The following is a 25,204-nucleotide window of genomic DNA, read 5'->3' as shown; positions in this document are numbered from 1 at the left end:
CTGCAAAGCTTAATTCTATATTTCATTTTCTCTTCCCCCATCTAGTTTTTCACTGGTCTTTCTTTTTTTTTCTCCAATGTGTCTAATAGGTTATTGATTGCTACTTTCTCTGTTTTCACTTGGCCCTTAAATTGTAACTTACCTGGTTCCCTCTTCCTACTGTGGAAAGTGTTTGCTGCTCAGCATCTGGGGCTTATTTTCTTTCTCATACTAAGATATATTTATCCTGCTCTTGGGGCTTCCCTCATAGTTCAGTTGGTAAAGAATCCACCTGCAATGCAGGAGACCCCTGTTTGATTCCTCGGTCAGGAAGATTCGCTGGAGAAAGGATAGGCTACTCACTCCAGTATTCTTGGACTTCCCTTGTGGCTCAGCTGATAAAGAATCTGCCTGCAATGCAGGAGACGTGGGTTCGATCCCTGAGTTAGGAAGATCCCCTGGAGAAAGGAAAGGCTACCCACTCCAGTATTCTGGCCTGGAGAATTCCATGGACTATATAGTTCTGCTGCTGCTGCTAAGTCGCTTCAGCCTTTTCCAACTCTGTGTGACCCCATAGATGGCAGCTCACCAGGCTCCTCTGTCCCTGGGATTCTCCAGGCAAGAATACTGGAGTGGGTTGCCATTTCCTTCTCCAGCTGTATAGTTCATGGGGTCTCAAAGAGTCAGACACGACTGAGCGACTTTCACTTTGACTTGTGTAGGTAGATCCAGGTCTCTCTCATAGGTTCTTTGTTTTCAATGACAGGAGTAGAAAACAACTATCAAGGTTTGGTGAAGGAAGCTTTAAGTTTTATATTTATTTTTCTCCTCTTCTTACAGGGAAGAAGAAGAACGTTTGAGAAATAAAATTCGAGCTGATCACGAGAAGGCTCTAGAAGAAGCAAAAGAAAAATTAAAAAAGTCAAGAGAGGAAATCCGAGCAGAAATACAGACAGAGAAAAATAAGGTAGTCCAAGAAATGAAGATAAGAGAGAAAAAGCCACTGCCAGCAGTTCCTATACCAAACCTTATAGGAACACATGGTGGAGACCCAGAAGATAATGACCTAAGAGAGAAAAGGGAAAAAATTAAAGAGGTAATAAGCTGAGATTTGTGATATGGGGTGGTTAGGGATATGGATATGCATTTGACTGGGTGTAAATTTATCTGTCTATCTGTATTTATGCCATCTGTGGTACAAACTTTGTTGTACTTTGATCAAATAGTTTGTTTTGAGGTCAGAATTGTAGTTCATTTTGCAAGATGGCAGCAAGTGCTAAATCTCTCTCAATATCAATCATAAAATAATTATAGGATGCATACAATTTTTGATAAGATATTGTTTGGATAGTTATGCTCCTTATCTTGTGTTCAGAGAACTTTTGATACTCAATATTTTGTAAATAATGTAGAATAGACCCATAAACAATTTATCATTTAATAAGAAATTTCATAAGTATCTGTTTCCACAGACCTCTGCTAGTTACTAGTTTCTGAAAAGTTAGCAAGTTTCTGAAGAGCTAGCTTTATATGTACCATCTTTCAAGGAACCTGTCGTGATACCACTTAACCATACTTCAGATTAAGAACACATCTTTCCAAAGAGTCTCAATGGATTGAATAGGGAAGGATTGAATTCGTTTTTGAAGTTTGTTTGGTCTCAGGAGTCTTTCAGTTTTGTTATTTTAGGGGTTCTTTGGAGATAAAATACCAGAATGAGAAGAAATCTAGTGAATGTTTTAGTAGAACTCTGTTAATTAGAAATCCTGCTAATGTGGGGTAGAGTTTTAGTTTTACTGTTGTGAAGAAAACAGATTTTGTAATAGCATAAACTGTATTTCAAATTGATTGTTTATCATAACATAAGACAATAAGTTTAGTTCAAATAGATATCTATTAGGATATATTCTAGTAGTGAATATGGAAGATCTGCAGGTATTTTAAGCATCTTTATCAATTAGTATAAGATATGTACTCTGATTTTACCTTACTCTGGAGTCTGTGTTTTGTGCTTAGGCTGCTTGAGGCACTTTCTTTGGGCAGTGTTGACGAGACTTTGATAAATTTTTTTTTAATGTCATTAGAATTTATTGAAATACTTTCTGATTTACATAATAATTCATATAGAAAACACTGCGTGTTTCAGTTCAGTTTAGTCGCTCAGTCGTGTCCGACTCTTTGCAACCCCATGGGCTGCAGCTTGTCAGGCTTCCCTGGGGACCCAATACCACCCATAGGCTCAGTGATTCACTTGGAGTACTCACAGAACTTAGCAAACTGTTACATTCATGGTTTATTCATTGAACACATACAGATTAAAATCAATAGGAAAGACATATAGGACAAAGTCCAGTAGAACCCAGGCAAAAGCTTCTCATTGTCCTCTCACAGTGGAGTGATATGGACAGTGCTTAATTCTCCCAGAAATGATGTGTGGCAGTGTGTGTGATGTATTACCAATCAGAGAAGTAAACCTGAGCCTTGGTGTCCAGGTTTGGGGGCTTTTTTATAATTATTTTTTATTCACTTCAGTCACTTAGTTGTGTCTGACTCTTTGACCCCATGGATTGCAGCATGCCAGGCTTCCCTGTCCATCACCAACTCCTGAAGCTTGCCTCAAGCTTATGTCCCTTGAGTCAGTGATACCATCCAGCCATCTCATCCTCTGTCATCCCTTTCTGTTTCTGCCTTCAGTCTTTCCCAGCATCAGGGTCTTTTCCAGTGAGTCAGTTCTTCACATCAGGTGGCCAAAGTATTGGAGTTTCAGCTTCAGCATCAGTCCCCAAATAAATACTCAGGACTGATTTCCTTGAGGACTAATTATTTGTTCTCCTTGCAGTCCAAGGGACTCTCTCAAGAGTCTTCTCCAGCACCACAGTTCAAGAGCATTAATTCTTTGGCGCTCAGCTTTCTTTATAGTCCAACTCTCACATCCATACATGACTATTGGAAAAAACATAGCCTTGACTAGACGGACCTTTCTTGGCAAAGTAATGTCTCTGCTCTTTAATATGCAGTTTAGGTTGGTCATAGCTTTTCTTTAGGGAGCAAGTGTCTTTTAATTTCATGGCTGCAGTCACCATCTGTAGTGATTCTGGAGCCCTAAAAAATAAAGTCTGCCACTCTTTCCATTGTTTTCCCATCTATTTGCCATGAAGTGATGGGACCATATGCCATGATCTTTGTTTTTTGAATGATAAGTTTTAAGCCAGCTTTTTCACTCTCCTCTTACACTTTCATCGAGAAGAGACTCTTTAGTTCTTCTTCACTTTCTGCCATAAGGGTGGTGTCATCTGCATATCTGAGGTTATTGATATTTCTCCCAGCATTCTTTAACCCAGCTTGTGCTTCATCCAGCACAGCATTTCACGTGATGTACTCTGCATATAAGTTAAATAAGCACGGTGACAATATACAACCTTGATGTACTCCTTCACCAATTTGGAACCAGTCTGTTGTTCCATGTCTGGTTCTAATTGTTGCTTCTTGAGCTGCATACAGATTTCTCAGGAGGCAGGTCAGGTGGTGTGGTATTTCCATCTCCTGAAGAATTTTCCACAGTTTGTTGTGATCCACACAGTCAAAGGCTTTCGTGTAATCAATAAAGCAGAAGTAGATGTTTTTCTGGAACTCTCTTGCTTTTTCTATGATTCAGTGGAAATTGGCAATTTGATGTCTGTTTCCTCTGCACGTTCTAAATCCAGTTTGAACATCTGGAAGTTCACAGCTCACATACTGTTGAAACCTGGCTTGGAGAATTTTGAGCATTACATTGCTAGCGTGTGGGATGAGTGCGATCGTGCTGTAGTTCGAACATTCTTTGGCCTTGCCTTTCTTTGGGATTGGAATGAAAACTGACCTTTTCCAGTCCTGTGGCCGCTGCTAACTTCCAAATTTGCTGACATATTGAGTGCAGCATTTTCACAGCATCATCTTTTAGGATATGAAGTAGCTCAACTGGAATTCCATCACTTCCACTAGCTTTGCTTATAGTGATGCTTCCTAAAGCCCACTTAACTTTACACTCCAGGATGTCTGGCTCTAGGTGAGTGGTCACACCATCGTGATCATCTGCATTGTGAAGATCTTTTTTGTACAGTTCTTCTGTGTTTTCTTGCCACCTCTTCTCAATATCTTCTGCTTCTATTAGGTCCCTACCATTTCTGTCCTTTATTGAGCCCATCTTTGCATGAAAATTTCTCTTGGTATCTCTAATTCTCTTGAAGAGATCTCTAGTCTTTTCCATTCTGTTGTTTTCCTCTATTTCTTTGCATTGATCGCTGAGGAAGGCTTTCTTATCTCTCCTGGCTATTCTTTGGAACTCTGCATTCAAATGGGAATATCTTTTCTTTTCTCCTTTGTCTTTAGCTTCTTTTTTTCTCAGCTATTTGTAAGGCCTCCTCAGACAACCATTTTGCATTTTTGCATTTCTTTTTCTTGGGGATGGTCTTGATCACTGCTTCCTTTACAAGATCACGGACCTCCTGTCCATAGTTCTTTAGGCACTCTATCAGTTCTAATCCCTTGAATATATTTGTCACTTCCACTGTATAATCATAAGGGATTTTGTTTAGGTCATACCTGAATGATCTAGTGGCTTTCCTACTTTTTTCAATTTAAGTCTGAATTTTATAGTAAGGAGATCATGATCTGAGCCACAGTCACCTCTGGTCTTGTTTTTGCTAACTGTGTGGAGCTTCTCCATCTTCAGCTGCAAAGAATATAATTAATCTGATTTTTGGTATTGGCCATCTGGTGATGTCCATGTTTAGAGTAGTCTCTAATGTTGTTGGAGAAGGATGTTTGCTATGATCAGTGCATTCTTTTGGCAAAACTCTGTTTGCCTTTGCCCTACTTTATCTTGTATTCCAAGGCCAAATTTTCCTGTTACTCCAGGTATCTCTTGACTTCCTACTTTTGCATTCCAGTCCCCTATGATGAAAAGGACATCTTTTTTGGGTGTTAGTTCTAAAAGGTCTTGTAGGTCATCATAGAACTGTTCTGCTTTTACTTCTTTGGCATTAGTGTTTGGGTCATAGGCTTGGATTACTGTGATATTGTATGGTTTGCCTTGGAAATGAACAGAGGTCATTCTATCATTTTTGACTGTATTTCAGACTCTTGACTGTGAGGGCTACTGCATTGCTTTTAAGGAATTCTTGCCCACAGTAGTAGAAATATAATGGTCATCTGAATTAAATTTGCCCATTCCAGTCCATTTTAGTTCACTGATTCCTAAAATGTTGATGCTCGCTCTTGCCATCTCCTGTTTGACCACTTCCAATTTACCTTGATTCATGGACCTACATTCCAGGTTTCTATGGAATATTGTTCTTTACAGCGTCAGACGTTACTTCCATCACCAATCACATCCACTACTGGGGACTGTTTTTGCTTTTACTCTGTCTCTTCATTCTATCTGGAGTTATTTCTCACTCTTTTCCAGTTGCATATTGAGCACCTATCAGCCTGGGGAGTTCATCTTTCAGCATCGTTTCTTTTTTTTTTTGTATCTTTTCTTTTTGCCTTTTCATACTGTTCATGGGGTTCTCAAGGCAAGAATACTGAAGTGGTTTTCCATTCCCTTCTCCAGTAGACCATGTTTTGTCAGAACTCTTCACCATGACTTGTCCGTGTTGGGTGGCCCTACATGGCATGGCTTATAGGTTCACTGAGTTAGACAAGGCTGTGATCCATGTGATCAGTTTGGTTAGTTTTCTGTGATTGTGGTTTTCATTCTCTCTGTCCTCTGACGAATAAGGACAAGAGACTTATGGAAGCTTCTTGATGGGAGAGACTGACTAGGGGGGAAACTGCGTCTGATCGGCGGGGCCTTGCTCAGTAAATGTTTAATCCAATTTCCTATTGATGGCCAGGGCTCTGTTCCCTCCCTGTTTTTTGGCCTGAGACGAAACTGTGTTAGAGGTAATGATGGTAGTGCGGCCTCCTTCAAAAGTACTTGTGCACACATTATTGTATTCAGTGTCTCTGACCCCACAGCAGGCCACTGTTGATCCACACCTCTGCTGGAGACTGCTGGACACTCACAGGCAAGTTTGCTCCTTATGGAGACCCTGTTCCTTTCTTCTGGAGACTCTGTTCCTTTCTTCTGGCTCCTTGTCCGCTAAAGGTTTTGTCTGTACCCTCCAGGAGTCTGTTTCCCCAGTCCCGTGGAAGTTCTACAATCAAATCCCACTGAATTTCCCTGGGGGTTCTCATCCCTTTTGCCAGATCCCCAGGTTGGGAAATCTGTTGCTTGTGCTGTGCTTAGCCGCTCAGTCGTGTCCGACTCTTTGTGATTCCATGGATTGTAGCCTGCCAGGCTCCTTTGTCCATGAGGATTCTCTTGGTAAGAATACTGGAGTGGGTTGTCATGCCCTCCTCCAGGGGATCTTCCCAACCCAGGTCTCCCTAATTGCAGGCAGATTCTTTACCATCTGAGCCACCAGGGAAGCCCATGTAGGCTTGGTTGGTCTTAATTCTCCAGTTCCTCCAGAGATCAGGCTGATTCCGTGTGGTTCAAGGTCCCCACCATAAATCACATTATGAGCATAAACTGTCTGACATGACTCAAGGCTTTAGATAAACAAAAATGCTCTTAACAGGCAGAATAATAAAGGTTTAGAGGTTATTTTCCAGGAGCCTGGTTTAGCCCATATCTTCTCTGAGGATGTGCAGGGTTTGAACAACCCAGACTTGCTGAGTGAATCCTTTAGATAACATCGCATTATCTAGTATTCTTGTAGATTAACATAAAACTTGTTAAGAATCCCTGTGTGGGGTCCTGTTAAAGATTATGGTTGATATCTTAGCAAGGAGAGAAAGTTGAGACCTAACCTGAAGGGGAAGATGCTAATAAGAGGCAAGGTGATGTGCATTACCTGCAGAATATCTGAAAGTTTCAAGAATTAAAGCACTATTTACCTCTGAAGGCAGGGTATAAAATTATGAAAAAGCATTATTTGAAAGTTTTAAAAGGAGCTTTTAACCCCTATATCTCCAATTCTCTAGCCTAAGCATCCTGGATACTGTCCTCCCTTTCCCAAAAGAAAACCAGAAGTTTACTTTTGGATGAATAAATTAGAGAAGATCTAGATTTGGGAAACACCAGGTATAGTATGGCTGAGGGGAAAGGGCAGAAGTTATTCTAAAAAAAAATGAAGACTGTTGGAGGTGGAGAGCATTAAGTAAAAAATGGATTCTGAATATTGAGACAGCTTTATTCTGCTAGACTTTTAAAATTCTGCTAGTAAAATTTATTTTCAGTAAGCAGGAAAATGAAGGATTTTTCTCTGGGGAGACCTGACTATGACTGGCACAAGAGGAAAGAGCCCCCTGGATTTCACCTGATCTCCCTAAGATGAAACTCAGTCAACAAATCTAGCCTGTTCATTGACAGACTTTGATTATTTTGTAAATGCTTTACTCATATGTGAAGAGCAAACCAAAGAACACCTGACACGTAAAGAAAGTTTGTTACATGAGAGAAATGGTAGAAAGTTTAGAGTATACAGAAATAATGCAGAGACCAGAATACAGATACCTAAAAGGAATTAACGTCTTTACAGTGCCAAAAAATTAAATTTATAAAATATGAATTAGTTATAAAAAGAAACGTTTACAGAATAAGAAAGAATTCTTGGAAAATAAAAATGTGATAGTTTAAAAAATTCAAGAGAAGACTTGGAAGATAAAATTGAGCATCTTTCTCAGAAGGACAAAAGATTGAGAAAATAAGAAAAATGATAAGATCACTCTGCAACATCTAATAAATGACTGATGAGTGGTTTTGAAAAGAGAACAGGGAAAATAGAGGGGAAGAATTCAAAGACACAATTCAAAGATTCCTACTGAAATTTTAGAAAAGAAAACGAAGTTTTAGAAAATTTTAGAAAAAGTGGCATAGCAAACAGATCCTAAAAGTTTATAGAGAAGAAAAAAATAGTTCTACCCAAAAGATTGGGATTGTGTATAATGGCACATTAGATTCTTCAACAGTAATATTAGAAACTGAAAGAGTGTGGAGCTAAGGCTTAGAAAGAATTATGTATTCAGCCAAATTATGACTCAAATCTGAGGGAAATATATTTTTAGACATTTTGTGAGATTGTTACTAGAAAATATGCTTCAGCATAAAAATAGAGAGATAAAGTGATTTTGGAAACAGGTGAGCTGTGACTAGAGAGAGAAAGCAAGGGCACTGTTAGGATTGTGAAAACGGAATCAGTAGGATGGTCGCTGTCCTTCAGGTAGAGAACAGAACTCCCCTTCAGAGTAGGAGGAAAGAGAGCCTCAGAAAGGATTTATCAGAGAATAAAGTGAAACTGACAGTTTTCTGAGGTGTTTGATTATTTTGAAACAGGTTTTGAAACTCAGGTTTAATTTGGAAGTAAATTAATAATTTTTACTAAAACTGCATCAACAATAAACCCCACCAAACTTCAGACCAGTAGTTAACAGCAGGGAATACAAAAGTTGAACAAATTAATATATCGATAGTAATATAAGAAAAAACTGTTAACTATATTGAAAGAGTGAGACAGGGAATGTAAATAGAGAAGTATGTATAGGGGTGGGTTGATAGTTTATAAGAAAGCTAAATTAACTACAGGGGACTATAGTAAATAGCTCAGACTTTTTTTTAAATCAACAAATTGCCCTGTAAACTATACAGTGGTAAGTAGAAAAACAGGTGGAAGAGTTTAAGTAATTGGCTCAGGAAAAGGGAAAGTTAGGGAAGTAGGGAAGATAGGACAGGCTATTAGATTTTTAAAAAATTCAACATTATTGAGACATATTTTACATACAGTAAAATGTGTCTGTTTAAGAGTTCAGCTTGATGAGTTTGGACAGTTTTACTCACCGGTGTAACAGTTGCAATCAAGCTGTGAATACGTCCATCATCTCAAAATAATTTGTGTCCCTCTTCAGCCAGTTCACCTGATTCCTTGGCCCCAGGCAACTACTGATATGCTGTTAGTCATTATAGATTAGATTCGTCTTTTCTAGAGTTTCAGTCAAATGGAATCATAAGGATGTGATATTTTATTTCTGGGCTTTTGTTCAGTATGTTTTTGAAATTCGTTCCATGCATCTCAAATGATACAGTATTATTCTGCTGTATAGATGTACCATGATTTGTTTTATTTATTCACCTGTTGACCATTTGTTTGTTCATCATTTGGTTCAGATTTTGGCTGTTAGAGGAGTAAAATTGCTGTTTACATTTGTATATAAGTCTTTGTATGGGCATGTTTTAGTTTGATATTTCAGTCTGTGATCTGTTTTGAGTTAATTTTTTTTGTTTATTGTGTGAAGTAGAGATTGTATTTCATTTTTCCTCATAGGGTGGGCATTTTAGTGTTCTAACATTATTCTTGGAAAGATTATCCATTTTTAATTGAATTAACTTGACCGTTTTGTTCAAAATTGGTTGACAGAATTAGATGTTATTCTTTCTACTCAATAATCTGTATGCCAATTCTTAATGAGAATATGATACTGTGTTGATTACTGTAACTTTTGTAGTAAGTTTTAAAATCAGGTAAGTCCTCCAACTTTGTTCTTTTACAAATCTTGTTTGGACATTCTAAGTCTTTTGCCTTTATAGAATTAACTTTTCTGTGAAAATAAAAGGTTGCTGAAATTTTGATTGAAATTCATCTACAAATTGAATTTGTAGATGAATTGGAAAAATTGTTATTTTAACAACATTAAAGAAAAAGAAAACAACGTTGAGTCTTTCATTACCTGAGCATGTTATATCAATGCACTTAGTTCAGCTCAGTGCAGTCTCTCAGTTATGTCCAGCTCTTTGTGACCCCATGAACTGCAGTACACCAGACTTCCTGTCCATCACCAACTCCTGGAACTTACTCAAACTCATGTCCGTTGAGTCGGTGATGCCATCCAACTGTCTCATCCTCTGTCATCCCCTTCTCTTGCCATCACTCTTTCTCAACATCAGGGTCTTTTCAGATGAGTCAGTTCTTCAAATCAGGAAGCCAGAATATTGGAGTTTCAGCTTCAGCATCAGTCCTTCAAATGAATATTCAGGACTGATTTCTTTTAGGATGGACTGGTTTGATCTCCTTGTAGTCCAAGCGACTCTCAAGAGTCTTCTCCAGCACCACAGTTCAAAAGCATCAATTTTTCGGTGCTCAACTTTCTTTATAGTCCAACTCTCACATCCATACATGACCACTGGAAAAACCATAGCTTTGACTAGAAGGAATCTTGTTGGCAAATGTCTCTTTAATAATGCTGTCTAGGTTGGTCATAGCTTTTCTTCCAAGGGGCAAGCGTCTTTTAATTTCATGGCTGCAGTCACCATCTGCTGTGATTTTGGAGCCCTAAAAAATAAAGCCTGTCACTCTTTCCATTGTTTCCCCATCTATTTGCCATGAAGTGATGGGACCAGATGCCATGATTTTAGTTTTCTGAATGATGAGTTTTAAGCCAGCTTTTTCACTCTCCTCTTTCACTTTCATCAAGAGGCTCTTTAGTTCTTCTTCACTTTCTGCCATAAGGGTGATGTCATCTGCATATCTGAGGTTATTGATATTTCTCCTGGCAGTCTTGATTCCAGCTTGTACTTCTTCCAGCCTGGCATTTCGTATGATGTACTCTGCATATAAGTTAAATAAGCAGGGTGACAATATATAGCCTTGACATGCTCCTTTTCCTATTTGGAACCAGTCTGTTGCTTCTTGAGCTGCATACAAATTTCTCAGGAGGCAGGTCAGGTGGTCTGGTATTCCCCATCTCTTGAAGAATTTTCCACAGTTTGTTGAGATCCACCCAGTCAGCTTTGGGGTCGACAATAAAGCAGAAGTAGATGTTTTTCTGGAACTCCTGGGCTTTTTCGATGATCCAACAAATTTTGGCAATTTGATCTCTGGTTCCTCTGTCTTTTCTAAATCCATCTTGAACATCTGGAAGTTCACAGTTCACATACTGTTGAAGCCTGACTTGGAAAATTTTGAGCATTACTTTGCTAGTGTGGGAGATGAGTGCAATTGTGCAGTAGTTTGAACATTCTTTGGCATTGCCTTTCTTTGGGACTGGAATGGAAACTGACCTTTTCCAGTCCTGTGGCCACTGCTCAGTTTTCCAAATTTGCTGGCATATTGAGTGCAGCACTTTGACAGCAGCATCTTTTAGGACTTGAAATAGCTCAACTGGAATTCCATCACCTCTACAAATTTTGTTTGTGGTGATGCTTGCTGTGGCTCACTTGACTTCACATTCCAGGATATCTGGCACTAGGTGAGTAATCACACCACCATGATTATCTGGGTCATGAAGATAGTTTTTGGATAGTTCTTCTTTGTATTCTTGCCACCTCTTCTTAATATCTTCTGCTTCTGTTAAGTCTATACCATTTCTGTTCTTAATGGTGCCCATCTTTGCATGAAAATTTCCCTTGGTATCTCTGATTTTCTTGAAGAGATCTCTAGTCTTTCCCATTCTGTTGTTTTCCTCTATTTCTTTGCATTGATCACTGAGGAATGCTTTCTTATCTTTCCTTGCTATTCTTTGGAACTCTGCATTCAGATGAGTTTATCTTTCCTTTTCTCCTTTGCCTTTCGCTTCTCTTCTTTTCTCAGCTATTTTAAGGCCTCCTTAGACAACCATTTTGCCTTTTTGCATTTCTTTTTCTTGAGGATGGTCTTGATCACTGCTTCCTGTACAATGTCATGAACCCTTGTCTGTAGTTCTTCAGGCACTTTGTCTATCAGATCTAATCCCTTGAATCTATTTGTCTCTTTCACTATATAATCATAAGAGATTTGATTTAGGTCATACCTGAATGGTCTAATGGTTTTCCCTATTTTTCAATTTATGTCTGAATTTTGCAATAAGGAGTTCATGATCTGAGCCACAGTCAGCTCCCCTGTCTTGTTTTTGCTGACTGTATAGAGCTTCTGCAACTTTGCCTGCAAAGAATATTATCAATCTGATTTTGGTATTGACCAACTGGTGATGTCCATGTGTGGAGTCTTCTCTTGTGTTGTTGGAAGAGGGTGTTTGCTGTGACCAGTGCATTCAGCTTATCTCTTATTTAGCACCAGAGGATTTACATGGTAGTGAAACCTTATAAATGCAGTGAATTTTGATAGTCTTCAGCCAGAATGCAAACCTCAGAAAACACCAGTGAACTCATATTGGAGAAAAGCCCTACAAATGTACTGAGTATGAAAAAGCCTTTAGTGACTGTTCAACAAGTAACCCTTGTTGATTTTCTTTAATTTCTCTTAGCAACAGTGTTTTGTAGGTCTTAGTGTATAGTTCCTGCACATATTCTATTTCATGTTTTTTGATGTCTTATAGATGTAATTGTTTTTGAATTTCCATTTCTGATCTTAACTAGCATGTAGAAATGTATTTGATTTTAGTTTGCTGAACTTGAAGTTTTTGTTACTGAAGTCATCTTTTAGTTTTATTGGGTTTTTAAGATTGCTTAAAAAAACAAGGGTTTTCCTTGTCCATAGGCATATGCTTTGTGAATAGAGGTACTTTTTCCTTTTTGATTTTTATGCCTTTTGTTCTTTTTCTTTTTGCACTGGCTAGGGCTTTCAGTACATTATTGAAAAGAAGTGGTGAGCATGCACATATTTGATTTGTTCTCAACCTTAGGAGTAGGGTCTTCTGCCATTATGTATGATGACTGCTGTAGGGTTTTTTTGGAGATGCCCTTTAGTAAGTTGAGGATGTTGCCCTGTAGTTCTAGTTTTCTGAGAGTTTTTTTTTAAAATCATGACTGGGTGTTGAATTTTACAGATGCTTTGTCTGCATCTAAAAAGATGATTGTATGTTTTTTTTCTTTTTTATTTGTTAACATGGTGAAATATATTGATAGGTTTTTGAATGTTAAATTCCACTTATATTCCTGACTTAAATTGCACAGTGTCATTGTGTAGTATCCTTTTTATTTATTGTTAATTTTTGTTAAGGAATTGTTAAGGAATTTTGCATCTGTGTTTTTAAGATATATTGATTTTTAATTTCCTTGTAATATTTTTGCCTAGTTTTTGTGTCTGAGTAATGCAGGCTGCAAAAAAAGGTTGAGAAATGTTTTAATGAATATTATGTTTGATACACCATAAGTTACTATTACATAATTCAACTGATATTTAATTAAATACTCTGCTGTTGTATAGCTTAGTACTCACTGGGTTGTAAAAAACTCAGTTCAAACTAATTGATATAAAAATATTTATTAGCTTAGGGGCTCTAAACCAGGGCTTCAAATTTGGCTCAGTCCAACCCTGTAGATGTTATTATCAACAGATATGTATATCTCTATTTTCTTTTGTTACCTCATTTCTCCATGTTGGGAGAGTTAGCCCCCATCAGCTCCAGGATTATATATTGCATAGATCTTGAGATTGCACAAGAGAGTCCTTTTGTCTCATGGTATCTATAACAATATGTGTGAAAGGACTTGATTGCCTTTACTGAATCACATGTACCCAGTCACATAGTGTAGGTCAAGGATTGGCAGGCTACAACCTGCTGGCCAAATTCTGCCTGCTTCCTGATTTTTAAAAATACAGTTAAAAAAAAAAATACAGTTTAATTGGAACCCAGTGATGCTCATTTGTTTACATATTGTCCAGGGCTGCTTTTTGCTACAACAGCTGAGTTTACTGGTTAGCATATATACCGTATAGACTTCGAAGTCTAAAATTCTTACTTTATAGGAAGAGTCTGCTGATCTTTGGTCTAAAATCAGGCTGTGTTCATTGATTGTGGAATCAGAGCCTGTTTTTGATGGCTCTGTCATGGTCACAGTGAGGGAAGGGAAGCTGTTTCTGAAAGGATTGGCAGTTCCTAAAAGGAGAGAATGCCAAACAGACACTTTGCTCCCCAATAAAAAGAGGTTCTTTATTACACCTAATTTTTTGTTCTGTTGTGTAGACTTAAGTTAAACATGATTATGTATGTTTTCATATTGATACCAATGTTAACAGAATAATATACTAATGTAGGAGATACAGGAGAATGTGTAAGGATATAGTAATAGAATCTTTAAATTGCATGAATTATAAGGATAACATTCTGTGAAAAATGTAAATTGATGGGTTATAATTTTTCTTTTCTCAGATGATGAAACATGCCTGGGATAATTACAGGATATATGGATGGGGGCATAATGAACTTAGACCTATTGCAAGGAAAGGACACTCCACTAATATATTTGGTAAGGTTACTTTTTTACTGTTTTCATTTTCTACCTTCATTTTAAAAATAGGACCTACCAGTCATCTTTTCTGACCACAATGCAGTAAGATTAGATCTCAATTACAGGAAAAAAACTATTAAAAATTCCAACATATGGAGGCTAAATAACACACTTCTGAATAACCAACAAATCATAGAAGAAATCAAAAAAGAAATCAAAATATGCATAGAAATGAATGAAAATGAAAACACAACAACCCAAAGCCTATGGGACACTGTAAAAGCAGTGATAAGGGAAGGTTCACAGCAATACAGGCTTACCTCAAGGAACAAGAAAAAAGTCAAATAAATAACCTACCTCTACACCTAAAGCAACTAGAGAAGGAAGAAATAAAGAACCCCAGGGTAGTAGAAGGAAAGAAATCTTAAAAATTAGGGCAGAAATAAATGCAAAAGAAACAAAAGAGACTGTAGCAAAAATCAGCAAAGCTAAAAGCTGGGTTTTTTTGAGAAGATAAGTAAAATTGACAAACCGTTAGCCAGACTCATCAAGAAACAAAGGGAGAAGAATCAAGTCAACAAAATTAGAAATGAAAATGGAGAGATCACAACAGACAACACAGAAATACAAAGGATCATAAGAGACTACTACCAGCAGCTCTATGCCAATAAAATGGACAACTTGGAAGAAATGGACAAATTCTTAGAAAAGTATAACTTTCCAAAACTGAACCAGGAAGAAATAGAAGATCTTAACAGACCCATCACAAGCATGGAAATCGAAACTGTAATCAGAAATCTTCCAGCAAACAAAAGCCCAGGACCAGATGGCTTCACAGCTGAATTCTACCAAAAATTTAAAGAAGAACTAACACCTATCTTACTGAAACTCTTCCAGAAAATTGCAGAAGGTAAACTTCCAAACTCATTCTATGAGGCCACCATCACCCTAATACCAAAACCAGACAAAGATGCCACAAAAAAAGAAAACTACAGGCCAATATCACTGATGAACATTGATGCAAAAATCCTTAACAAAATTCTAGCAAACAGAATCCAACAGCATATTAAAAAGATCATACATCATGACCAAGTGGGCTTTATCCCAGGAATGCAAGGATTCTTCAGTATATGCAAATCAATCAATGTAATACACCACATTAACAAATTGAAAGATAAAAACCATATGATTATCTCAATAGATGGAGAAAAAGCCTTTGACAAAATTCAACATCCATTTATGATAAAAACTGTCCAGAAAGCAGGAATAGAAGGAACATACCTCAACATATAAAAACTATATATGACAAACCCACAGCAAACATTATCCTCAATGGTGAAAAATTGAAAGCAGTCCCCCTAACGTCAGGAACAAGGCAAGGGTGCCCACTCTCACTACTACTATTCAACATAGTTTTGGAAGTTTTGGCCACAGCAGTCAGAGCAGAAAAAGAAATAGAAGGAATCCAGATAGGAAAAGAAGAAGTGAAACTCTCACTGTTTGCAGATGACATGATCCTCTACATAGAAAACCCTAAAGACTCTACCAGAAAATTACTAGAGCTAATCAGTAAATATGGTAAAATTGCAGGATATAAAATTAAGACACAGAAATCCCTTGCATTCCTATACACTAACAATGAGAAAACAGAAAGAGAAATTAAGGAAACAATATCATTCACCATTGCAACAAAAAGAATAAAATACTTAGGAATATATCTACCTAAAGAAACAAAAGACCTTTATATAGAAAACTATAAAACACTGATGAAAGAAATCAAAGAGGACACAAATAGATGGAGAAATATACCATGTTCATGGATTGGAAGAATCAATATTGTGAAAATGAGTATACTACCCAAAGCAATCTATAAATTCAATGCTACCAATGGTATTTTTCACAGAACTAGAACAAATAATTTAACAATTTGTATGGAAATACAAAAAACCTCGAATAGCCAAAGCAATATTGAGAAAGAAGAAGAACTGGAGGAATCAACCTGCCTGACTTCAGACTATACTACAAAGCCACAGTCATCAAGACAGTATGGTACTGGCACAAAGACAGAAATATAGATCAATGGAACAGAATAGAAAGCCCAGAGATAAATCCACGTACCTATGGACACCTTATCTTCTACAAAGGAGGCAAGAATATACAATGGAGAAAAGACAACCTCTTTAACAAGTGGTGCTGGGAAAACTGGTCAACCACTTGTAAAAGAATGAAACTAGAACACTTTCCAACACCATACACAAAAATAAATTCAAAATGGATTAAAGATCTAAATGTAACACCAGAAACTATAAAACTCCTAGACGAAAACATAGGCAAAACACTCTCCGACATAAATCACAGCAGGATCCTCTATGACCCACCTCCCAGAATATTGGAAATAAAAGCAAAAATAAACAAGTGGGACCTAATTAAGCATAAACGCTTTTGCACAACAAAGGAAACTATAAGCAAGGTGAAAGACAACCTTCAGAATGGAAGAAAATAAAAGCAAACAAAGCAACAGACAATCTCAAAAATATACAAGCAACTCCTGAAGCTCAATTCCAGAAAAATAAATGACCCAATCAAAAAATGGGCCAAAGAACTAAACAGACATTTCTCCAAAGAAGACATACAGATAACTAACAAACACATGAAAAGATGCTCAACATCACTCATTATCAGAGAAATGCAAATCAAAACCACAATGAGATACCATTTCACACCAGTCAGAATGGCTGCTATCCAAAAGTCTACCAGGAATAAATGCTGGAGAGGGTGTGGAGAAAAGGGAACCCTCTTACACTGTTGGTGGGAATGCAAACTAGTACAGCCACTGTGGAAAACAGTGTGGAGATTCCTTAAAAAAACTGGAAATAGAACTGCCATATGACCCAGCAATACCACTCCTGGGCATACACACCAAGGAAACCAGATCTGAAAGAGACACGTGCACCCCAATGTTCATTGCAGCACTGTTTATAGTAGGCAGGACGTGGAAGCAACCTAGATGCCCATCAGCAGACGAATAGATAAGGAAGCTGTGGTACATATACACCATGGAATATTACTCAGTCGTTATAAAGAATACATTTGAATCAGTTCTAATGAGGTGGATGAAACTGGAGCCCATTATACAGAGTGAAGTAAGCCAGAAAGAAAAACACCAATACAGTATACTAACACATATATATGGAATTTAGAAAGATGGTAACGATAACCCATTATGCAAGACCGAAAAAGAGACATAGATGTATAGAACAGACTTTGGGACTCTGTGGGAGAAGGTGAGGGTGAGATGATCTGATCTGAGAGAATAGCACTGAAACATGTATATTATCAATTGTGAAACAGATCCCTAGTCCAGGTTGGATGCATGAGACAAGTGCTCAGGGCTGGTGCACTAGGATGAGCCAGAGGGATGGGATGGCGAGGGAGGTGGGAGGGGGGGTTCAGGATGGGGAACACATGTAAATCCATGGCTGATTCATATCAATATATGGCAAAAACCACTACAATATTGTAAAGTAATTAGCCTCCAACTAATATAAATAAATGAAAAAAAATTAAAATAATAAAAATAAGTAAATAAAAGGAAAAAAAATAGGATCTAACTTTTTAGTTACTTTCTCAAACCTGTGTATCGTAGTCCCTGCTTATCTAAGCTTTTGTTTTCTTCTATTCATTTACTTATAGTCAATCTCAGTCTGAAAATATTAAATGGAAATTTTCAGAAATAATTCATAAATTTAAATTTTGTGCTTTTTCCAGCCTGGGGTATGAACCATCTCTTTGTCCAGCATATCCTACTTGTTAGTTAGCCATCTATCTGGGTTATCAGATCAACCGTGGAGATATCACAGTGCTTGAGTTCAGGTAGTCCTTATTTTACTTAATATTAGGCCCACAACACAAGAGTAGTGATCCAGCAATTTGGATTTGACAAAGAGAAACTGTAAAGTGCTTTCTTTAAGTGAAAAGATGAAAGTTCTTCACTTAATAAGGACTGTATGCTGAGGTTAAGATCTAAGGTGAGAATAAATATTCTAATCATGAAATTGTGAGGAGGGAAATTTGTGCTAGTTTTGCTGTTGTGCTTCAGACTGCACAGGTTATAGCCGTAGTGCAATTAAGTGTTTAGTTAAGATGGAGAAGTCTTTACATTTGTACAGTAAGATCTTTTAAGGAAGAGAGAGAGACCACATCTACACAATGTTTATTGCAGTAAATTACTATAATTATCCCTTTTTATTATTAGTTATTGTCAGTCTCATACTGTGCCTAATTTATAAATTTAACTTTATTATAGATATGTATGTATAGGAAAAAAACAAGTAGAGTTTGGTACTCTCCAGGGTTCCAGGTATCTGGGCACCTTGAGATAAAGGGGACTTCTTTATTTCTCATGGGCTTCAGTCCATGGGGTCACAAAAGAGTCGGACATAACTTAGTGACTAAACAACAGTAACAACTGTATTTCTTTGGAACTATAATTTGAAGCAAAGTGTAGTTTTTTGCAAGTTTCAGTCAAGATTTAGTTATCACAGATAAGTGATAAATTTTGTATTTGCATACAGATGTTTTAGTCATTTGTTTGTATTTTGAAGCTTTTTCTGCATTGTTTTTCTTTAGTATAAGAAAGGTAGGTACCTATTTGTAATTGTTTTTCTCCAACATAACCCCAATTCTGATACTCACACATTGCAGGGGAGGAAAAGAATAGGAAATTCCAGTAGTGTTAGTTATGTATGTTTAAAAAAAAAAAGGTAACATGCCCAAGGTGATTCAGTTGGTAAATTGAGTAAATGTACAGTATATTCACAGTTCCAAGGGAGAAATTAACAGCGTGGGTGTGGATGCAGGTTTGGGGAAGAGCTTTTTTTTAAACTTGAATTTAATAACTTTCTACCTCACTTGAGTTCAGTTCACTTGTTAAATTTCTCAATTTAAAACAGTATTAATTAACTACCTTAATAACTTTTACTTAACCCAAGAGTAAGTCTTAAGAATTATCAAGTTGTTCTTTAGAGTCTTCACATCTTTCTCTCACTTTAGGTACTTCTTGATGTGATGGATATCTTTGAAATAGCAGTAGATGAAGGCGAGAAAATACTAATGGAACCAGAAAGCACATTTGTCAGCCACATGCAGTGCAATCATCTTCACTAATTGTAATGCAACACCACAGTAATAACTGTTTTTTTACTGTGACTGTGGAAGAATTTTTCCTGTGCAGTGATACCTCGTAATTTTTTCAATGCTTGATTGTTCCCTGTCAAAAAAGAAAATGACTGAATAGATAATTTCTCCTGGGTTTGGGAGATGTTGGGATGGAGGAATAATGAAAAAAATTTTTCTTTAGGTAATGAAAGACACACATATGAAAGATCTCACATATGACGTTTAATTTAGCATCTATCACTTAATGAAGTACAGTTTATTTCCTTAGCAGAGGTCACAGAATTAAGAGTTACTGTTGCTTTGTGGAGGCCACAGTGAGACATTAGCACAGTAAAAGATATTTAGTGATTAATTAAAATTAGATCCTCTCTGCAACTAACTATCCATTTGTATTAAACTCAGTGGTAAACTCTGAGCCCTTTGAAAATGAGTTGGATGTTAATTTTCTGTTTAGTTTTTTGAATCTTATTTCTCAGAACATCTAATATAGTAAGTAAGACTTATCAAATAGTATGGTCTTAGGCGAGGTAGTAGATAAATAACATACATTTATTTTACTTAATCATGATGATAACTGTAAGGTATGATTGCTGAATTTAAAGATAAATGAGCTTTCAGGTAACTTCTTAAAATTTTATTCCTTATGAGTCAATATAATTCATTCAGTGAGCAAAATGGTTGTTTCTTTTTTAAAGTCTGAAAGTGTTAGTTGCTGTGTTGTGTCAAACTCTTTGCGACCTTGTGGACTATATAGCTTGCTGGTTTCCTCTGTCCATGGAATTCTCCAGGCAAGAATACTGGAGTGGGTACCCATGCCCTTCTCCAGGCAATCTTCCTGACCCATGGATCGAACCCAGGTCTCCCGCATTTCAGGCAGATTCTTTACCATCTGAGCCACCAGACAAGCCCATTTCCTTCTTAAATAGATGTGATTTTGTTAAAATCCTAATGGGTAAGTTTTGACTTAATGTTTTCTCTTTTTAAAAATAGCATTTTTATGAAACGTGGTTTTGCTATTTATTTATTTATGGCTGTGCAGCACACCAAATGACTTGCAGGATCCTAGTCCCCTGACCAAGGATTGAACCCAGGCCCATGTCAGTGAAAGTTTGGAGTCCTAACTACTGGGCCTACAGGGAATTCCCTTATGAAAAGTGGTTTTAATTTGTCAGATTTCTTCATAAGTGACCTTCGTAGATGACTGTTTGGTTAGGTTGGTAAATGATGACCAGAGCAATGACAGGTTCAGATTATTGTCAGGTGAGTTCTTACTGGTTGGTCATTAGGAGCACTTAAACTGGTTTACTGGATAAGCAAAGTTATTTGTGAGATCATAGAAATTAAAGGAGCCTACAGTTAGAAAGGGTGACTTTACAAAATTAGTCTTTTCACTTGGTACAGAAGGAAGATTTTGTCAGTTTTGGTTTGTTATTTCTGAGGGATGATCTTGTAATGAGTATTAGTTAAATATTTTCCAATAAAGTGTCTACCTTTTTATTGAGGTATGAGGGCAGTTATTTGCTTTAGAGATTCTGTAATTGGGTTTGTGAGTAAAAGTGTATTTTCCATTGTGGGTATGTTACATACACATTACTAGTTACATTACTAGTAACAATAGTTACATACACATTACTAGTGGCAGCATCAACAGTATTTACTCCGGTATTGCTCCTGTATTACAGTATTACTCCTGTAGGCTGAATCTTGTGCCCCAAAATTCATATTGCAGCTCTACCTCCCATTGTGACTATATTTGGAGATAGTGTTTAGGGGGTAATTAAGATTAAACTAGGAGCCTTAATCAGAAAGGGATGGAACCCTTAAAGAATGCACCCAAACTCCTTTCTCCTGCTGCACATACACTAAGAAAAGGCTGAGTGGGCACCATATAGCAAGAAGGTAGACATCAAGCCAAGAGGAAGTTGTTCCTCTAAAGATTGGAAGCTTGCTCTTGGTTTCTAATCTCCAGAACTGTGAGAAAAGAAATTTTTGTTGTTTAAGCCTCATAGTGGATGGTGTTTTGTTATGGTAAGCCGAGCAGAATAATAAGCATGCTATATACCAAGGATTGATATAAGTGATTTATGTGAGTGGGCTTATTTAGTACTCTCAGAACACTATGAGGCAGGTACTATTATTATTATTCCCATTTTACAGAGGAGGAAACTGAGGCACAGTTAGGGTTAACTAACCTACTCAAGGTGGTACAGCTAGTAAACAATGGAGCCAGATTTTGATTATAGGCAGCTTTGTGCTGAAGTTCATGCTTCTAATTCTGCTTCAGCTAACTTTAAAGACAGGAAAAAAAAAACCAACACATGGGAAAAATCTATTATGACAAAATTGTACTGAAAAGGTAGAAAAAATGAAAATACAATCTATATTATTTTCAGTAGTCAAAATTAAGTGCTTATATTGATACTTTTAGAAAAATATTTGAGGGGTTACATTTTTCTTCCAGCGGAATAAACTAAGTAGGAATGAATCCTTTATTGTTTGTTTTGTCTGATGGTTTTAGTTATGAAGTTAGTTTACTAAAGGATTAATAAAAGGAGTTTGACTTTTTCCTACTTTGTTCCTTTTCTACATCTCATATTCTTGCTAGTGAGTATTATTTGGGATTTTTTTTTTTAATCTGTTTTTAGCTTTTTTGTTGAAGATCCTTCTAAGGGAAGGATCATAGTGTCTCGTTTGATATCCCAGATTCCATATGCCTTTATAAAATTAGAATCGTAAAAGTTGGAAGAAACTTTAAAAATCTTAACCTATTACTATAGGAGCATATAGGCAGGAATCGAACCTTCCTGGTGGCTTAGATGGTAAGAATCTGCCTGCAGTGCAGGAGATGTGTGTTTGATCCCTGGGTTGGGAAGATCCCCTGGAGAAGGGAATGGCTACTTGCTCCAGTATTCCTGCCTGGAGAATTCCATCGACAGAAAAGCCTGATGGGCGACTGTCCATGGGGCTGTGAAGGGTCAGACACGAGTGTGACCAGCACTTTCGCTTTTCATAATATTCTAGATTATAAGGAAATTTAAAATGTGTCCATTTTCTTTTTCTTAGCCTTGATTATTAAAACATTCTTTTATATGGTAACTGAAATCATATTCCTCTGACTTCTGTCTAGTTTGTATTTGGTTGGCATCAAGGTTTCATTTTGTACAGATAACAGAAAATTTATTTCAAAATGGCTTAAACTAAAAAAAAAATTTAATGAGCTCAGTGATGTTCTAGAGTAGATCTGATTCCAGTTAAGCATTTTTCTTTATCTCTTTCCTCTGTTTTCCTCTGTGTGTTTATATCTTCAGATTGACATCTTAGCAGGATAGATTGGTTTGATTTTGTCTAGTTAGGGCTCAGCCCTGGACCTGTGAGTGGGGAGAGGAAAATGTTGCTGGACATAGGTTACCACTGATAATAATTTTTCCAGCAGTGATTAATAGTCATGATGAATTAGGTTTACTTAGATACTTTGGAGAATTGAAAGATTTTTGTTAGGGATAGATCTTACATTTGAAAGAATTTTGATTTGGAAAAGAATATTGTTTGTTCTTTACAGTGCTTTTTTGAATGTGCCTTTTATCTTCCAGGTATTCTTTTTGTTATTTCTTACCTTGTTAATTATCTCTAATACTTTGTTGGGGATTTTGCATTTATATTTAGGGAAGGATATTGTTTTGTATTTTTCTTGTACTGTCTTTGTCTTGTTTTGGTATCAGTGTAATAAACTGAGTTTGGAAGTTTTCTCTGCTCTTCGTTTTTCTGTACTGTTGATTTGGTATTCTTTCTTAAGTTTTTGATATAATTTGCCAGTGAAACCATCTGCATGTGGAGCTTTTTTTTCTGGGAGATTTTCAACTACAGCTTCTACAATTTCAGTTTCTCTATTTCACATCGCTATAAGGGCCATTTAATATCTGTTTCACTTTAGGTTAGTTTTGGTAATTGACGGCTTTGAGGAATTGGTCTGTTTCATCTAAGCCATTGATTTTTATGTGCATAGAGTTGTTTGGAGTAATAGTATCTTTTTGATATCTATGGTAGCTGTAGTTATAATCCCCCTTTATTCCTAATATTGGTAATTTATGTTTTTTTTTTTCCTTTGTCATTCTTGCTAAAAGTTTATCAATTTCATTGATGTTTTCAAAGAAGCAGCTTTCGGTTTCAATGATTTTCTTATGTTTCCTTTATGTTTTAATTTTCTTTGATGTCTGCTCTTTGTTATTTCTACTCTTCTGCGTGCTTTGGGTTGCTTTTGTTCTTGCGTTTCTAGTTTCTTGAACTAGGAACCTAGATTATAGATTTGAGATCTCTTTTCCAGTGTAAGCATTTAGTGCCAAGTAGTTTTCTGCTAAGTGCTGCTTTATCTGCATCTGAAAGATTTTGATATATTGTGTTTTCATTTTTACTCAATTCAGTATGTTTAAAAACTTAGCTTAAGTTGTTTAATTTCTAAATGCCTAGAGATTCTTCTTTTGTCTTTCTGTTATTGATTTCTAATTTAATTCCATCATGGTCAAAGAATGGACTTCCCAAATGGCACAATGGTAAAGAATTCCCCTGCCAATGCAGGAGACACAGGCTCAATCCCTGGCTCAAGAAGATCCTCAGGAGAGGGAAATGGCAACCCACCACTGTATTCTTGCTGGGAAAATTCCATGGACAGAGGAACCTGGCAGGCTACAGTCCATGGGGTTGCAAAATGTCAGAAGTGACTGAGAGTCTGAGCACACACATACTCATGGTTAGAGAATATACTTTGTGTGCTTACAATTCTTTAAGTCTTAATTTATTTAAGATTTACTTTTTGACTCAGAATATGGCCTGTCTTGGTGAATGTTCCATTTATGCTTGAATAGAATGTGTATTATATATAGTGACTGTTACTGGGTATAGAATGTTCTGTTAATGTCAGTTGGATCTCATTGGTTTATGGGTTTGTTCAGGCTTCCTCTGTCTTTGCTGATTTTCTGTCTATAGTTTTATCAATTACTAGGTTAGGGGTATTGAAGTTTCCAACTCTATATTGGATTTCTTTCTGGTTCCTTTCAGTTCTGTCAGCTTTTACTTGATATATTTTGAAGTGCTCTTGTTAGGTATTTACACCTAATATATATATCTCCTTGGTGCCACCGCCAAATCTCTATTACCAAAACCAGACAATGGTATTACAATAAAAGGAAACTTATAAACCATTGTTCCTTATGGTTCCTTTATGAACCATGTTCATAAACCATGGTTCCTTTATGAAAATAGACATAAAAATCTTTGACCAGATTAGATTTATTTTAGTAAATCTTACTCAGCAGTATGTAAAAAGAATAACACCTCATGATCCAGTGGGGTTTATCCTAGGAATGCATGGTTGGTTTAACCTTTGGAACTTAGTCAGTATTATTTGAAGATATTAAGAAACTAAAAGAGGAAAATTATATGATCTTCTCAGTGGGTATTGAAAAAGCATTTAACAACACTCAACATCCATCCATAATAAAAGCATAATAAAAACTCTCAGCAAACTTGAACTAGAGGGGAACTTTCTTAGCCTGATAAAAAGCATTAAAATACACCTACCCTCGCTCCCCTGACACATACCCAAAACCAAACAAATAGAAAAAGAATCCCCACATACTTAATGTTGAGAGACTAGACACTCTCCCTGAAGACTGTGAACTAGGCAAAGATGTCTTTGCTCTCCAGCTTCTATGTAACATTATGCAAGGAGCCCTGGCCAGTGCACTAAAGTAAGGAAAAGACAGAAAAGTACAAAGGTTATAAATGAAGAAGTACAACTGTCTTTACTTGTAGTCAGTATGATTGCTCATGAAGAAAATACTAGGGAATCTGTCAGACAATAAC

The 25,204-nt window shown here is 36.7% G+C and overlaps 1 protein-coding gene across 2 annotated transcripts in view; it reads left to right on the top strand.

Annotated features, from left to right (window-relative positions):
* Nucleotides 1-25,204, top strand: part of MAN1A2 (mannosidase alpha class 1A member 2) — a 151,852-nt gene that overhangs the window by 34,348 nt on the left and 92,300 nt on the right. For both annotated transcript variants that reach the window (XM_065906143.1, XM_065906135.1), the window contains exons 2-3: nt 820-1,075; nt 14,089-14,185. In XM_065906143.1, the coding sequence (XP_065762215.1) occupies nt 820-1,075; nt 14,089-14,185 (353 nt within the window). The remainder of the gene's footprint in view (nt 1-819; nt 1,076-14,088; nt 14,186-25,204) is intronic.

Source organism: Muntiacus reevesi, chromosome 1 (assembly GCF_963930625.1).
Source record: "Muntiacus reevesi chromosome 1, mMunRee1.1, whole genome shotgun sequence".
Classification (NCBI taxonomy): domain Eukaryota; kingdom Metazoa; phylum Chordata; class Mammalia; order Artiodactyla; family Cervidae; genus Muntiacus; species Muntiacus reevesi.
The sequence above is the reverse complement of the archived record's forward strand: the minus strand, read 5'-3'. Positions and strand labels throughout refer to the sequence as shown.